The sequence below is a fragment of the Neovison vison genome, chromosome 2 (genome assembly GCF_020171115.1).
Source record: "Neovison vison isolate M4711 chromosome 2, ASM_NN_V1, whole genome shotgun sequence".
NCBI classification, from domain to species: Eukaryota; Metazoa; Chordata; class Mammalia; order Carnivora; family Mustelidae; genus Neogale; species Neogale vison.
The window spans coordinates 210,074,887-210,090,852 of NC_058092.1; the positions used below are offsets into that span (position 1 = coordinate 210,074,887).

The 15,966-nt window shown below is 43.2% G+C and overlaps 1 protein-coding gene across 1 annotated transcript in view; it reads left to right on the top strand.

The window, feature by feature from the left end:
* Nucleotides 1-507: 507 nt before the first annotated feature.
* Nucleotides 508-15,966, top strand: part of PI4K2A (phosphatidylinositol 4-kinase type 2 alpha) — a 30,039-nt gene continuing 14,580 nt past the window's right edge. The window contains exons 1-4 of the mRNA XM_044240253.1: nt 508-982; nt 8,316-8,516; nt 13,490-13,621; nt 13,978-14,131. Coding sequence (XP_044096188.1) covers nt 548-982; nt 8,316-8,516; nt 13,490-13,621; nt 13,978-14,131 — 922 coding nt within the window. The 5' untranslated portion in view covers nt 508-547. The remainder of the gene's footprint in view (nt 983-8,315; nt 8,517-13,489; nt 13,622-13,977; nt 14,132-15,966) is intronic.

The following is a 15,966-nucleotide window of genomic DNA, read 5'->3' on the forward strand; positions in this document are numbered from 1 at the left end:
AGCCCCCAGATTAGGGATTTTTGTTTCTTTGCTTCAGTTTTGTCTCTCTAGAATTTAGGACATAGTAAGTGCTTGGTAAGTATTTTGTGAATGCATGATTGAATGAATGCAGATACAAAGATTAGATTTCTCTACTTTCATAGCAGTTTGGTTCATAGAACACACTCAACAAATGACTGATTAAGTAGTCTACTGAAAGCTCCTAAAGACAGGTCAGCAATTGAAGCTAGGGGAGGGGCTGGGCTGGCAAGAGCAGGGGGCGTGTCTGACCCGGGTTTGGCTCCTAGAGCATGCGCAATCTCCACAGACGGTGACGGGCGAAAAATGCGGAGGGCGCGATTACGTAGACGCTAGTTCTGATTGGCTACCGTTCGCGCGCGAGGGGTCGTGCCTGCTCGTCGCCAAGTAAACAGGCTAGGTGAGGGCGGGGCCAACGAGGCGCCGCGACCTGGTTGGCTAGGCGTGGGTTGGGGGTTTCGCGGATTGGTCCCGGCCGGGAGCTCAGCTGTGTGGAGCGCACCGGGACTCGGAGCCGGCGGCCTGAGGGATGGACGAAACGAGCCCACTGGTGTCCCCCGAGCGGGCCCAACCCCCGGACTACACCTTCCCGTCCGGCTCGGGCGCTCACTTTCCGCAGGTGCCGGGGGGCGCGGTCCGAGTGGCGGCGGCTGCCGGCCCGGCCCCCTCTCCGCCGGGCTCGCCAGGCCACGACCGCGAGCGGCAGCCGCTGCTGGACCGGGCTCGGGGCGCGGCGGCCCAAGGCCAGACCCAAACCGTGGCGGCGCAGGCCCAAGCCCTGGCCGCCCAGGCGGCGGCGGCGGCCCACGCCGCGCAGGCCCACCGCGAGCGGAACGAGTTCCCGGAGGACCCCGAGTTCGAGGCGGTAGTGCGGCAGGCCGAGCTGGCCATCGAACGCTGCATCTTCCCCGAGCGCATCTACCAAGGCTCCAGCGGAAGCTACTTCGTCAAGGACCCTCAGGGGGTGAGAGCGGGGTGGGGGCCGCCGCCGCCCCCGCCTTCGGGGAGGGTGGGCCTGTCCGGGGGAGTTAGCCGCTTCGCACAGCGAGAGGGAGAAGGGGGGTTGAAAGGCTGCGAAAGGGAGAAACTTCACAGTGCAGAGCCCCTTGGCAAGATTTTGGAATGCCCCTGAGGACTGGAGATGGAGAAGCTCTGCGGACTGAAGAAATAAATCAGAACCTATTTGGTGGGGGAGGAGTGAGCGGAGAATGAAAAGAGGAAATTGACCAGATACAGGCGAGGGGCCCGGCGGTGTGGTGGGGCAATCGGCCTGTCGACAGAGACGCGCGGGGAGATGCTGCCTTCTAGTAGGTTCCTTAGCTTTAAACTACGGAGACTGCTATTCGGCCATTGTCCTACAGATTTGAGCTTTGGGCCCATTTTCTCTTTTTGGACCGAACCAGCGTTGTCGCTGTTCACTGGAGGACGGGTGATCGATCAAGGGATCTGAGGGTTCAGTTCCAGCCTTCTGTGTTGTGGGGATCTACCACCGTCCCAGGGCTCTTACTGGCAGACGTCAGTGATGGAGTGGGTGGACTTAAACCAGTTTCATCTGTCCTGGTTATTGCTCACTTCTGGGAAATTGTTCAAATTCTTTTTTATCGTTCTTCAGTAAAGAATGCGGAGTTTTAGAAACACAGGACTGCCTGCCACATTTTACTTTTATTTCTCTCCCAGGACTATCAGCAGTTTGCTTTTTAGCTAAGGCAAAGCTGACCTTTATTTTGTCCCTTGTATGTGTATAAAGGGGGTTGGGGATGATTGGGTTGGGAAGGGACATGGGGTGACCAGGGCAGCTGAGAGGTGACTTTATTCTTTTGATAGCTGCAGAAGAATTTAAGGCATTTATATCAAACCAGAGGTATCATTGGAATATCAGTGGGTCAAACCATGTTTTTCCTGTCAGAGTTCTCAGATGGGCCAGAATGGTTTATTGGAAAAATAAACTATTGTTATACTTATTAAAATAATGGTTGTCAAATCCTGCAAATTTTCATTGCGTCTCAACGGTGTGAACTCTTTAGCTGGGTGGTGTGCTGTTCTTCTTCTTCTCTTTTTTTTTTTTTTTTTAAAGATTTTATTTATTTATTTGACAGAGATCTCAAGTAGGCAGAGAGGGAGGCAGAGAGAGAGGGGGGGGGAAGCAGGCTCCCCAGGCTCCCCGCTGAGCAGAGAGCCGGAGGCGGGCCTTGATCCCAGGACCCTGGGATCATGACCTGAACCGAAGGCAGAGGCTTTAACCCACTAAGCCACCCAGGTGCCCCTGGTGTGCTGTTCTTGTAGGAGTGCTGAGTGGCCAGGATGGACTCTGACTTGTAGCCCTTGGTTGGGTTCATTGAATGATCTGGTCATTCTCCCAGATGTTGTTGTCCCTGAATTATCAAGAACCAGAAGGCAATTCTGCCATCAATGCAGTTAACATAAACTGAATTGGGGAAGTTGGGGAAAACTTTGAGAATAAGAGGTCTTTCCAAGTCTGTCAAGTAAGGGAGCAGTGAGTTAAATTGAAAGCTCAAAGGGGAACCATTACTTCTAGAAGAAAAGGAGAGTGGGTATCCTGAAGCCTAAATGTTAGCAATATACTTTTGTTTTTTATGTGGTTTTTTTTCCTTTTTTTTTTTATCTTGTTGGCTGATGTAAGAAGGGGCTAATTATCTTTAATAGGTATAGGAACAGGAGGAAGGTTGACACTATTACAGCTTTGTTGGAAGTGTGTCAGGTCAGCTGAGAAGTGATCTGGTGCTCTGGCAGGTGGGAGTAATAAGATCTGTCACTTCTACCTGGCAGGTAAAGCACTACCGCCTCTGTGCATAGGCTACAGAGAATGACAGACTACGGGTATGTTTCTTGGTGATTTGTAGGACCCCAGGGTCTAAAATATCCTGGCCACTGCCCTTTCTTAGAGAGGAAGTCGAAACACATATGCCCTGACAAAACTTACTGATATAATCATCTTGCTCACATTGAAGAAAATGTGGTTCAGAGAAGAGGACCACTTCCTAAATGTTGTGGTGAGTTTCAATGAACCACAGACCCCCCTGTGGTTGGTCGTGTCATCTTTGGCCCTGCTCCAAATGTGTTTGTTTATTTTATTTAATAAATGCATAGATAGCACTTACTATATGCTATGTAATGTTTTAAGTGCTTTACGAATAATAATTCACTTAGCACTTAGAGCAATACCCTTGGAGGTAGGTACTGTTATTATCCCCACAGATGATGACAATGATGACATCAGGGCACATAGTGTAACTAATATGCTTAGGGTCTTAACAGCTAGTAAGTGGGAGGCAGGATTCAGACCCAGGCCAACTGGCTCCAGAATTCATGCTCCTAAGCACTATGCAGTGCTGCCTTAAAGTTAGTCATCTGAATTTCTGCTTCCTCTTTTCATCTTCCATATTGGCTAAGATTATATTTGGCTATTTGGCAGAAAATTTAAAATAATAATGAATAAAGGTACATTGAACTCTCGTAGGTGAACTCTCATAATGAACTCTCTAGGCTGCCTAGGGCTGGCATGACTATATGAACAGTGTGCATCCTTCCATCCAGCTGGTGAGCCATCCCTAGCATGTGAGTTCCTCTTCATGATCCAAGATGGCTGCTTAGACTGCAGACATCTTGTCTGTTTTTCAGCCAGTTGGATGAAGGAAAAGAGAGGAAGAGTATGCCCTCTTCCTTGAAGATATTTCCTAGAAGTGTCACCAGACTGTTTTTATATTCTGTTGTCCAAATTTTAACGGCAGTAGTGGTTGGGAACTGTAGTCTTTATTTTGCCTCACTAAAAATGCGGAGTCCCACATCCAAGGAAGAAGAGGGAACAGAGATTGGGGGAACCAGCAGATTCTGCCAGAGCTGCTTTTGTAGCTAAAGAGGATGGAAGGTTCTTGAAGATAATAGCCTTGATTTCATTTTCCAATTTAGGATGGTTTCTCCCTCAGGGCAAGCAAGTGGGGACCTAGAGACAAGTAAGATGGAAAATGCTAGATCAGAAGGCATGGTAGAGAGTGCTCATATTACCCTCCTAACTTGCATTCTTGTGCTTTCTGGTCTTATGCTCAATCACCTATGAAAATATTTTTTGAGCATTTTCTGTTTTGTGAAGCTAGTAATACTATATGTTCATATTGCCAATAATCATAGAATAGCATGTGATTCATTAATTGGTTAAGATTAAATGTGATATCACACATGAAAGCCTCTTGGCATAGTTCCTGGTGCTTAGCAGGAGCTCAGAGTGTTTTGGTTTTTGTTAGGTTAATGCCCACTGACCTCTGGATTAGGCTTTCTTGGATACATGGCACTGAATAAAGCAAAAGTAGTATAATTTCAAGATGATGATTTTATGAACGCTGAGAATAGTAGTTTAATAAATAATGCTAATTGGTATCTGCTTCATAATTTTACATATACTGCTTATATGTTTTAGGAACTAGGACTTATATCAGTAATTTGCAGTCTTTTAAAAATACTTATCCATCAAGAACTTGTCATGAAAATTGTACAGGTTTTTTTTTTTTCATTTTTCCACGGAAATCTTTAGTAAAAGGCGAAAGATTTTTTTTTCATTTTTCAAATATAAAATTGTGTTAGTATGTAATACTGAGTGTACTTCTTTCAACTACCTATGCCCTCCAAAGAAATTCTGATGTCCCTACACATGGTTGAGAGCAACACTGATAGCCCAATAAAGAATAAAGATCGCAAAGAGAATAATTCTCTTAATTCTTATTAATTTATTTGAGAGAGAGAGAGAGTGAGAGAATGCATGCAGGCACAGAGGGAAAGGGATATGCATACTCCCCATGGAGCAGAGAGCTGAACTTGGGGCTCAATTACCAGGATCCTGAGATCACGACCTTAGCTGAAGGTAGATGCTTCACTGACTGAGTCACCCAGGCACCCCAAGAATAACTTTTTTTTTTTTTAACTAGAATGTTAAGAGGTAGTCAAGTTTGTATGTCATATTTAGATGTAGTTCTTGAGGTTTTTAAACATCATTACCGCCTATTTTAGGGACCTTTCCTAGGCCACCAGTTGTAATGGTTGAGACAGGTTGGGTTATTGACAGTGGATAGGAAAATAAACACAGGCTAAGGCTCTTCTGTTGCATTTTATTTGGATCCCATCTTCTTTCAGGGCCTAATATATTTGGAGTAACCCATCCCTCTCTTTTCTAAGAGTTAACATGTAAGTAAGGCTTCTTTGCCTAAATAGGAGTGCTATTTCTATCCAACTGTTAATACAGAATATAGGGGTTCTCAGAGTGAGGCCGTAGGACCTGTAGGCATCTTTTTAGGGGTGCACAGTGAAAATTATTTTTCTAACCGTTTTAAGACTGCCTGCCATTTTCATTCTCACTTCCTTATGAGTGCGTAGTAGAGATTTCCAGAGGCTACTTGCTATGTGATATTGAAACAGATTGAATATTAAGGAAGATGTGAAAATGCAGTTGCCTTTTATTAAGCCAGACACTAGAGAGATTTGCAAAATTAGAAAACAGTGCCTCCCTTTTCATTAAAAATTGTTTTTGAAAATGGTTATTTTTCTTTTTTTTATAATTTTTAAATTTTTTTTTTATAAACATATAATGTATTATTAGCCCCAGGGGTACAGGTCTGTGAATCGCCAGGTTTACACACTTCACAGCACTCACCATAGCACACACCCTCCCCGAAAATGGTTATTTTTCATAAAGACCTAACATCTATATTAACATACATTAGGTTTATTTTTATTAAGTGAATTAACAGTCTTAACATTTCAGTTTTAATTTGTAATACAGCAGATGTAGGTTTTACCCACATAAACAAAAGTTTTGTAGATCTTTAATAATTAAGAGTTTAAAGGAATCTTCAGACCAAAATGTTAGAGAATCATCAGCTTCACGTTTACCAAATTAAAAAGAAAAAATTTTTATTAGAAGTTATTTCTGGGTATTTCACTGTACAATATGAGTGATGTGCTTGAACTATCTTAAATTTTAGCCTTGCATAATGCCCTCCTCCTTGGGGCTGCTAGATAGAGAAATCCTTTTTCTTTCCGGTCCCAGAATTTGGTTGTGGGTTTTGACCCCTGCCAGTGAGTAAGTGGCCTCTTGATTCCTGTGCAGTTCTCTTTGGATCCCCAGCTCCATTGCTGCTGCTGCTTAAGCTCCCTGTACCTCACCCCCTTCATTAAAGGAGGGTTAGTCAGTGGGTTGTAAGGAAAGGTGTTCGAAAAACATCGGCATCAAACAGAAGCTTACTGCAAACTAAATGTAAGAAAGGAATTGAAAGTAGAGTAAAGAGAGAGGAGAGAGAGAAAAATCAGGCAGTAGACATTTTCTTTCTCAACCAAATAATGGTGGGGTGCCTTTCTGATTCGACTGGTTCTAGAATAGTCTTAAGTATTCAGGAACACAGCTGAAAATGTGAAGTTCATATTAGCTTTGGAAATTAGGCCTGAGGCTATGTCTTGTATCAGCTAGCAAACCTGCAGTGCTCACATACTGTCTTACACAAATGACATACTGAGCACGTTAGCAGAACTGAATTGAACTGAAGGCCATGCTTAGTCCCAAAGGGCACTTGTCACCCTTTCTGCCTAATACCTTTCTGTTTCTCCATCCTTCTCACACTACTGTCCCTCCATTTGTCCAGTCCAGACATTATTATTTAATGAGCCCTGTGTGATATTGAGGTAGTGATGATCACTAATGCTTTCACAGTCCTCAGGATGCTTTTCAATTCTCCTGTCAGAGGGAAATGGCGAAGTTTGAGAGGTGAGTCTGTAAATGAGGCTTTGGCTGTGATCTTGGCCTTCAGGTTCTGCTTTCTTTAATGGAGGTATTTAAGCCTCAGTCCTAGTGTCTTTCAGCCTCCATAATAGGGTTGTCTTGGTCTTCCTCCCACTGGGAACTGGCCTGCTGAACTCCACATTGTACCTCAGTTGAACTGACTCAGGTTGTGGCATGGGCCTCAAGCTGTCCATGGTTTTATTGTCTAGTTCTAGAGCATGATCATGGACTCATTGGTCATTCTCTGAGTGACAGGAACTCCTTGTTACTGCTGCTGTGTGGTTTGGAGCTCAGGGTTCCTGGGGCAGAGACAGAAAGATTGCTAACTTGGGCCTTTTGCTAGACATTTTGGATAAAAAGGTAATTCTGAAGACCTAGGTTATGAATTTATGCACTTGACTTTTCCTAGTGAATCAGTAAGGTTGTTTGTGTTTAAAATAAAATTATTCCTTTGGAGGAGGGAGAGTTCTGTATTTTTCTAGTCCGCTCAGATTCTTGTAAGACTTGAACTAGCCTCAAGAAGGACCAATTATTTTTGGAGACATGCATCTAGCCAATTCCTAATATGAGCACATACTTAATGCAGGCAGATGGGCGTATGTTTTCTGCTGTGACCTGCCTGTCAGGAAGTGACACCCACAGGAAAATGTCTTATGACCCAGACTAGCTTGAGTTGGCTGTGGAGTGAGAGAGAGGGAGAGTCATATGATACAAAGATGAATCACTTGGATAGCATATTTGCTTTTCTTCCTTTGAAAGTACCAGTTTGGGGACTAGAGGGAATGAGGCAAATGTGAAATAACCATGGAGGGCTGCCTGGCCTGGGGAAGAAGACTCCAGAAGGGAGGCCCATTGTTTCAGGGTTACAGCAGCATCCTGGATTTCTGAGAACCTCTGAGGGTTAAGTTTTCACCTGCAAGAGAAGATGGGTTTTAGTCTTTGTGGCCTCTCATGTCCTGATTTCTTGCCTATCAGAGTTACTTAAAAGAACCCAATTCTAATCAGGTGGCAGATTCTTTTTCCTGCTGTGAGTTTTCCCTTCCATTGCTTTCTTAGTTTGTCTTTCCTAAACTTTTTATTTTAAGATTTTGTTAACACCCAGGGAGTGGGATAGTAAGGCTGATCGAGGAAATCAAACACTGATGGAGTTCACCTCATTCCATAATACCTTACTAATTTCCTTTCAGTTGATACTTTTTTGAGCCTTTACCTAATTGTTGCAGAACAAGTTTGTATGAATTCACCCTGGAAGTTGGGGTTTGATGGTGTTAAAGTCTGTTTTACCATGTATACTAGGCATGGCATCTTCTTTGGCCACAGCCCTTTCTGGCAGTGGGACAGTTAGCTGCACACATGAGCCGTGTCTTCCCCTTACAGGCTGGGGAGAAGCCAGTGTCTGTCTTTAAGGATTGTCTTCCTATGCCTTCTCGTTTCTTTCTAGAGTCCTGCTGACCTGGTCTGTGACCCACTTTAATTAATTTGCCTTTAACATCCTATTTTTCTTTTCTCTCTGTAGAAGATCATTGCTGTCTTCAAACCCAAGAATGAAGAGCCATATGGGCACCTTAATCCTAAGTGGACCAAATGGCTGCAGAAGCTATGCTGTCCCTGCTGCTTTGGCCGTGACTGCCTTGTCCTCAACCAGGGCTATCTCTCAGAGGCAGGGGCCAGTCTGGTGGACCAAAAACTGGAACTCAACATTGTACCCCGTACAAAGGTCAGTGACCTGTCACCAGAGAGCCTTGATCCCTGTCCAGAGTTTTCCTGGGCCTAAGTCCTGCTACATGTTAACCGAGCTATTAGGTCCAAGGAGGACTATGTATGCCCTGAATCTAGGGCTCTCAGCCTTTTTGGAGGGAAGGTGGTAGGTTTAGGCTCATGATTTGATGGAAGCTATCCTGAGAAGGATACACGTAAAAGTTTTGCATACAATTTCAGGAAATTCACTGACCCTCTGGTACACATTTATGGGTTTTCCAGGTCTTTTGGTCCCAGGTAAACTGCAAGCTGGTTAGAAATCTGGCTACTTTTGTAGCTCATTGTCTTAGATTTCCAAGCTATTCCTTGATTTAGATATGTTCTAAAACGGACTAACTGATGTTAGCTAGTCACTAAAGTAAAGTCTGGCAGGAAAGAGGCTAGGGTGGGCTGAGGGTTAAAGTAAAGTAAAGTAAAGTAAAGGCTTGGACATGTACAGAGAACTGACCTGGAATTCTCATCAATCTTTATGCTATGGGAGACTGGTACTTAACTGAACATAACAAAATTGGGGTCCCAGATCCAGGTAAATCCACACTTAGAATGAATTTGCACACACCTTATATGTATGATAGACTTAGCTTAGGTTCTAATCCCTACCACCTCCCCAGTATGCTAAAATAATAGAATTGATTGCATACATTTTAGGAAGTTTACTGCTGCAGGTGAAGAGCCCCTGTACTACAGGGTGTCAGTGGAACTTTCCAAGGGTTGTGAGGGGAAGGAATGCCTGCTGGTCAGCATATGAACATTCAAGGACACATCATCACCCATTTAGTATGTGTGGCTACCTGAGATATAGTAACAACTTAAGGTGAAGCTCTGATCTGCTGCCCTAAGGCTGCAGGGGCATCTTTGTAGCTATGGGCTTTAATCCTCTGAGAATTTGATGAAGGCTGGAGATCTCACTCCCAGAAAAAAATTCATATATTTGCAATTGTTGTTTTGCATGTAATTTCATGGAGATGGTTCATGGACTGCTTGGAGTCCATTCCTTGGCCTTGTAGAGACCATGCCAATAGACCAAAGATCCCTGCTTGAGGTTTTCTTTGCAGGTTTAGGTAGTAGACTGGCCAAAGAGATGGGTCAGCAGACAGGAGCTTCCCTTCAAACCTCTTTTTTTCTGTTTTCCCAGTGTATTTTAGAGAAATTATGATTGTTTTGGTTGTTTAACTGTCTGCTCTTTACCGCCAAACTCCAAACAATAAGCCAGCTGGTTTGTAAGTTTGTAGAAGTCAGGGACCATTTCTTGAAATTTCCTTTTATTCTCAGCCCCTAGAAAAGTACTGTGGTTTTTTGTTTGTTTGTTTCTTTGTTTTGAGAGAAAGAGTATGCATGTGAGACGGAGGGTGGGGTGGATTTGGGAAGCAGAGGGAGAGAGAGAATCTCAGGCAGGTTCCATGCTCAGTGCAATCCCACAATCCTGAGATCATGACTTGAGCCAAAATCAAGAGTTGGACACTAAACTGACTGAACCACCCAGGTGCCCCAAGCAGAGTACTGTTTTTATAGTAACTATTCCGGAAGTGCCAGCCAGATGACTGAGTGAATGTCAAACCATGAGGGACAATCCTAGAGATCCCCCAACTCAAATCTATTGGGAGAGTGTTTGCTTATAGCTCCCACTGGCATCTGGCCTTATACAGTTCATTCTTCCCTTTACGCTTTTGTTCTGTCTGTATACAGAGTTAAATAGCACACTTGAATGTCTTGCATGATAATTAATGCTCCAAAGATCTGCCTACCTGAATTCCTCCTGCTAGGTCCTTCCTAGACTCTAAACATTCTTTTAAATACTTGTGCTTATCGCTGTAATTGCCTTTCTTTACGGTAAGTAGCCGTCTGCACAGGGCCTTGTGCCTGTCCTGCCTGTGCTTTTGGAGTGTAGTGCCTAGGAATGAGGGCTGGAGTCCAAATTCTGGCTCTGCAGCTCTTTATTGAGTGACCCGTGGCAAATCACTTAAGACAGCCTCACACGCTTTGCCTGCTAGGTTCCTCACTATAAAAATAGGGTTATAAATAGTTGCTACTTTATGGGGTGGCTATTAAGATTACACAGGATAATCCATGTAAAACACGTTGCCTGGTGCCTTTGCACAATGTAAATGCTCCATATGTCTTAGCCTGTGGTACTTTTATGACCATTCTTATCATAACAGAATGTCACCTGCCAGGATCCTGTTCTTCCCCATCTCTGCTCTTCCTCTTTCCCTGTTAGAGAATCTTAATGTGGCTTGATGATCTTTTGCATCAAAGCCACAAAATATTCATCTTCCATGAGACTGAGATGAGACAGAATCTTGCAAGTTTAACCTATAGCTGCTGGAGAATAGTGAAAGGACGTCTCTCCCCTCCCAACCTCCCCACCTTTGTGACAGGAGTCTATCCAGTTGATGAGAGCAGCTGTCACTGTGGGAACAGGGCTCATGTTATGATGGAGCTTCAAATAGTAAGGCTCCAGGTCTCACTCAATAGCTTGTTTTCTGCTCTCTGTTCCTGTGAGGTTTCGGGGTATGATAGTTTCATTAGTCATAGAGAAAAAAGCGGGTTGTTACAGAGAGTGATCGAAAATAAATCTGGGTGGGGGGGAATGGGTGGTTTATTGCTTGAGAGAGTGAGGGTTTTCACTGTGGAAATTGGCAAGATATTCTTAGGAAAGGCTTTTTTCTCCTTAATTCCTGTGCATGTGTTTCCTGGGCACAGAGTGCCAACTTACTATACCTAGCATGTCCATTGTAGACACTTGCATTAACTTTGGATGGACAGATGAACGGAGAGGAGGGAGGGAATGATTCCATCCCTCTTTCTGAGTCATAGGCACAATAATTAGTTATTTGTAATGAACTTTGCAAGGCTTAAAAAAGAATTTTCTTTTAAATCTGATTTTAGTTATTTATATGCTGAGACTCACTTGTTGCTCTCTCTGAAAGAAGCTTGTAACTCATTCATGCATTCACTTAATAAATATTTAATGGGCATGTGCCAGGCACTATGTTAGATACTGAGACTGCTAATATGCATAAAGTAAGATGTTCTCTTTTTCCCCAGATCTCTTTAGTCTTAAGAGAGAGGTTAGAGGAGTACCTGGGTGGCTCAGTGGGTTAAAGCCTCTTCCTTCAGCTTGGGTTGTGTTCCCAGGGTCCTGGGATCGAGCCCCGCATGAGGCTCTTTGCTCAGCAGGGAGCCTGCTTCCTTCCTCCTCTCTTTCTGCCTACTTGTGATCTCTATATGTCAAATAAATAGATAAAATCTTAAAAAAAAAAGAGAGAGAGAGAGAGGGGTTAGATGTACAAATGGATAATCACAAGACGGTGTGATAAAGGTGATAATGGATATATCTAGGGATTACAGTGATATCACTACAATTTGACAATCAAGTGTAATACTTTTTTTTTTTTAAAGATTTTATTTATTTGACAGAGAGAGACACAGCGCAAGAGAGAACACAAGCAGGGGTAGTGGGAGAGGGAGAAGCAGGCTTCCCTCCAAGCAGGGAGCCCAAACTGGGACTCGATCCCAGGACCCTGGGATCATGACCTGCCGAAGGCAGATGCTTAACAACTGAGCCACCCAAAAGCCATCTGCCTTTAGCTCAGGTCGTGATCCTGGGGTCCTGGGCAGGGAGCTGGGAGCCTGTTTCCACTTCTTCTGCTTCTCCCTCTGCCTCTCTAACCTGCTTATGCTCACTCTTTCTCTCAAAAAAATAAATCTTTTAAAAAAATGTTTTTTTGAGTAGACAATGCATGCATCTGGTGTGGAGATCAGAAGGCACAATAGGGTAAACGAAGAAGAGCAATTCAGCGTCTCTCCCACCTCTGCCTTCCAGCCACTCCATTTCCTTCCTCAGCGGCAGCTTCCAGTACTAGTTTCTTGTGTAATATTCCAGATATAGTCTGCACAGATACTATATATATATATAATCTATATGTATATTGTTATATACATATATAATCTATGCAGACAATATATAGTATATAATGTATATAATATATAATATATGATATATATTATACATATTATATATGATATATATTATTATATCATATATTATATATTGCTATATACATATATAATCTATGCAGACAATATATATTTTATATATAGCAATTCAGTATATATATATATATAGCATATTCAGTAAATATATATATATATATAGCAATTCAGTAAAGATTAAAGCCCATTTTAATGTTTATCTTTTAATGTTTAATGTTTATTTTTAAAATGTGAATAAATTGGGGTACCTGGGTGACTTGGTCATTAAGTGTCTGTCTTTGGCTCGGGTCATGATCTTGGGATCAAGACCCGCATCAGGTAGCCTGCTCAGCGGGAAGCCTGCTTCACGATCTTCCACTCCCCCTGCTTGTGTTCCTGCTATCGCTGTCTCTCTCTGTCAAATAAATAAATATTTTTTAAAATGTGAACAAATTGCACATAGTGCAGAATTCAAAAGAAATAAAAGGATATAGAGTAAATTGCAATTTGTTTTTATCTGGAGAGAAAATAGGCATTGGGTCTTCTCCCAACCTAGGAGAAGGCTTTATTAGTCAGGAGAACTCGTGCTAGCTGCTGTAACAACTCCTGAATCTCGGTGGTTTAATGGATTTTGCTCACATCCTAGATTTGTGCCAGTCAGGCAGCTCTCCCTGATCCCATGTCACTCCCTCTGTGTAGTGACAAGAAATGTAAAATCTTTCTATGATGGGGGTTTGCCATCTCAGAGCCCTTCATTTCCTGAACTGATAGACATACATCACTTTGTCAACATTGCATTGGCCTGAGCTATTCATATTAGGAAGGCCGAGGAGTGCATTCCTTATGCATCCACTGGAAGAGGAACGGTGTTGGTGAGTATCCAGCTAGTCTGTGCAGTAGTGGTATGGTTCCACATACTCAACTGTAACCTAGGTATCTGTTCTTTTTCCACTCTAGGTAGTGTACCTGGCCAGCGATACCTTCAACTATAGTGCCATTGACCGAGTGAAGTCCAGGGGCAAGCGGCTTGCGCTAGAGAAAGTGCCAAAAGTTGGGCAGCGGTTTAATCGCATCGGGCTACCACCAAAGGTATACCCGCACCTGTGTGGCTTAGGCAAGGTGATGATGTGTGTGGTGTGACTATCCCAGTGGTGAAACAAGGCACCTAGAGACTTGCCTATAGGCATGAATATGTCTGAGGCTCCTGTCTCCCTCATTTCTGAGGCCCTAAGGTTTGGGGAATAATTCTCCAGAGAACAGAGCCCCTCACTTTCTCATTTTACTCCTCCGGCCCATTTAGATGGGCTTCTTGAATTTGTATGGGGAATCCCATGACCTTTTTCTGATATAAACGCCACAGGGCATTATGGGCCACCTGGCTTACTTGTGGGCTCTCTGGACTTGAACAGTGGGGAGATACCTTTATTCCTCCTCTTTGGCTGCAGGTTGGTTCATTCCAGCTCTTTGTTGAAGGCTACAAAGATGCAGACTATTGGCTCCGGCGTTTCGAAGCAGAACCTCTCCCGGAGAACACTAACCGGCAGCTACTGCTGCAGTTCGAGCGGCTGGTGGTGCTGGACTATATCATCCGCAACACTGGTGAGCAGCGCTGGGCAGCCCGGGGTCCGTTCTGGACCACTGGGAGGTGCGCAGAGGCCTGGGGGCTTGCTAAGCTCCACACCGGAGTGCCTTCTTGGGAGGAAGCTTTCCTAAGTCAGAAGGGCCTTGAAAATACTTTTCCAAGACAAACTTTGTTCAGGCACACTGTATGTGGTTACCAGAGGTGGTGAGTCCTGGAGCCAGCAGTTACTAACGTTTAATCTTAGCCTCTTTCCCCATCTCAGACGGAAGACACATTGGCTCTCCCCAAGCGACATCAAGAGTACTTTTGTTCTTGATCCCTAGTAACTCATAGTAGCAAGACTATCCCAGGACAGTTTTATCTTTAAGTACCTCATATCCATGCACTCATTTGGTATTTGTCACTTTGTGACTGGCTTATTTTACTTAGCATATGACCCTAAGTTTCATTCATATTGCAGCATATATCAGAATTCTTTCCTTTTTAAGGCTGGATGTACCTTGTATGAATATACTGTATTTTGCTTATCCATCCATCAGTGGACAGTTGGGTTGCTTCCATGTTTTAGCTTTTGTGACTAATGCTGCTTAACACGGGTGTACAAATATCTTTGAGACACTACTTTCATGTCTTTTAAGTATATACCCAGAAGTGGAATTTCTGGAGAAAATGGTAGTTCTGTTTAATTTTTTAAAAAAAATTAAACAGAAATATGGTTAACCTATGTTTAATTTTTAGAGGAACTGCCATCCTGCTTTCCACAATGGCTGCACCGTTTTACATTCCCACTGGTGGCACACAGGGGTTCCAGTTTCTCTACCTTTTCATCACCCTTGTTGTTTTCTGGGTTTTGTTTTGTTTTTCATTCATAGCCAACCTGATAGGTGTACTGTGGTCTCTCATTGTAATTTTGCATTTCCCTAATGGTTAGTGATGTTGTGAACATCCCTTCATGTACCTTTTGGCCATTTGCATATCTTTGGAGAAATGTCTATTCAACTTCTTTCCTATCTTTGAATCAGGTTGTTTTATTGTTGAGTTATAGGAGTTTTTTATATACTCTGGATATTAATTCCTTATCAAATACATGATTTGCAAATATTTCCTCCCATATTGTTGGATGCCTTTTTATTTTGTTTATAGTATCTTTTGATGCAATTTTAAGTTTTCATGAAGTCCAGTTTGTCTATTTTTTTAATTTATCATCTGTGCCTTTGGTGTCATATGTAAGAAATTATTGCCAAATCTAATGCCATGAAGCTTTTGCCCTGTGTTTTTGTCTTATAATTTTTGGTCTTAGAGTTAGGTCATGGATCCATTTTGAGTCAGTTTTTGTATATGGTGTGAGGTAAGGGCCCAGCTTCATTTTCTGTATGTGGATATTCAGTTTTCCCAGCATCATCTGTTGAAAAGACTATCTTTTCATCGTTGAAGGTTCTTTTCACCCTTGTCAAAAACCATTTGATCATATATGCAAAGGTTTATGTCTGTATGGTATTTCATTTGTCTCTGTCTGTCTTTATGCCAGTACCACATTATTTTGATTTCTATAGTTTTTTTTATTGTGAGAGTTTAGTTTTGTTTGTTTGTTTGTTTGTTTTAAAGATTTTATTTATTTATTTGACAGAAAGAGATCACAAGTAGGCAGAGAGGCAGGAAGAGAGAGGAAGGGAAGCAGGCTCCCTGCTGAGAGGAGAGCCTGATGTGAGGCTTCATCCCAGGACCCCGGGATCATGACCTGACCTGAAGGCAGAGGCTTTAACCCACTGAGCCACCCAGGCACCCCTTGTTTTTTTGTTTTTTTAATAGAGAGAGGGGGCGTGCTCATGTGCACACAAGTTGGGGAGGAGGG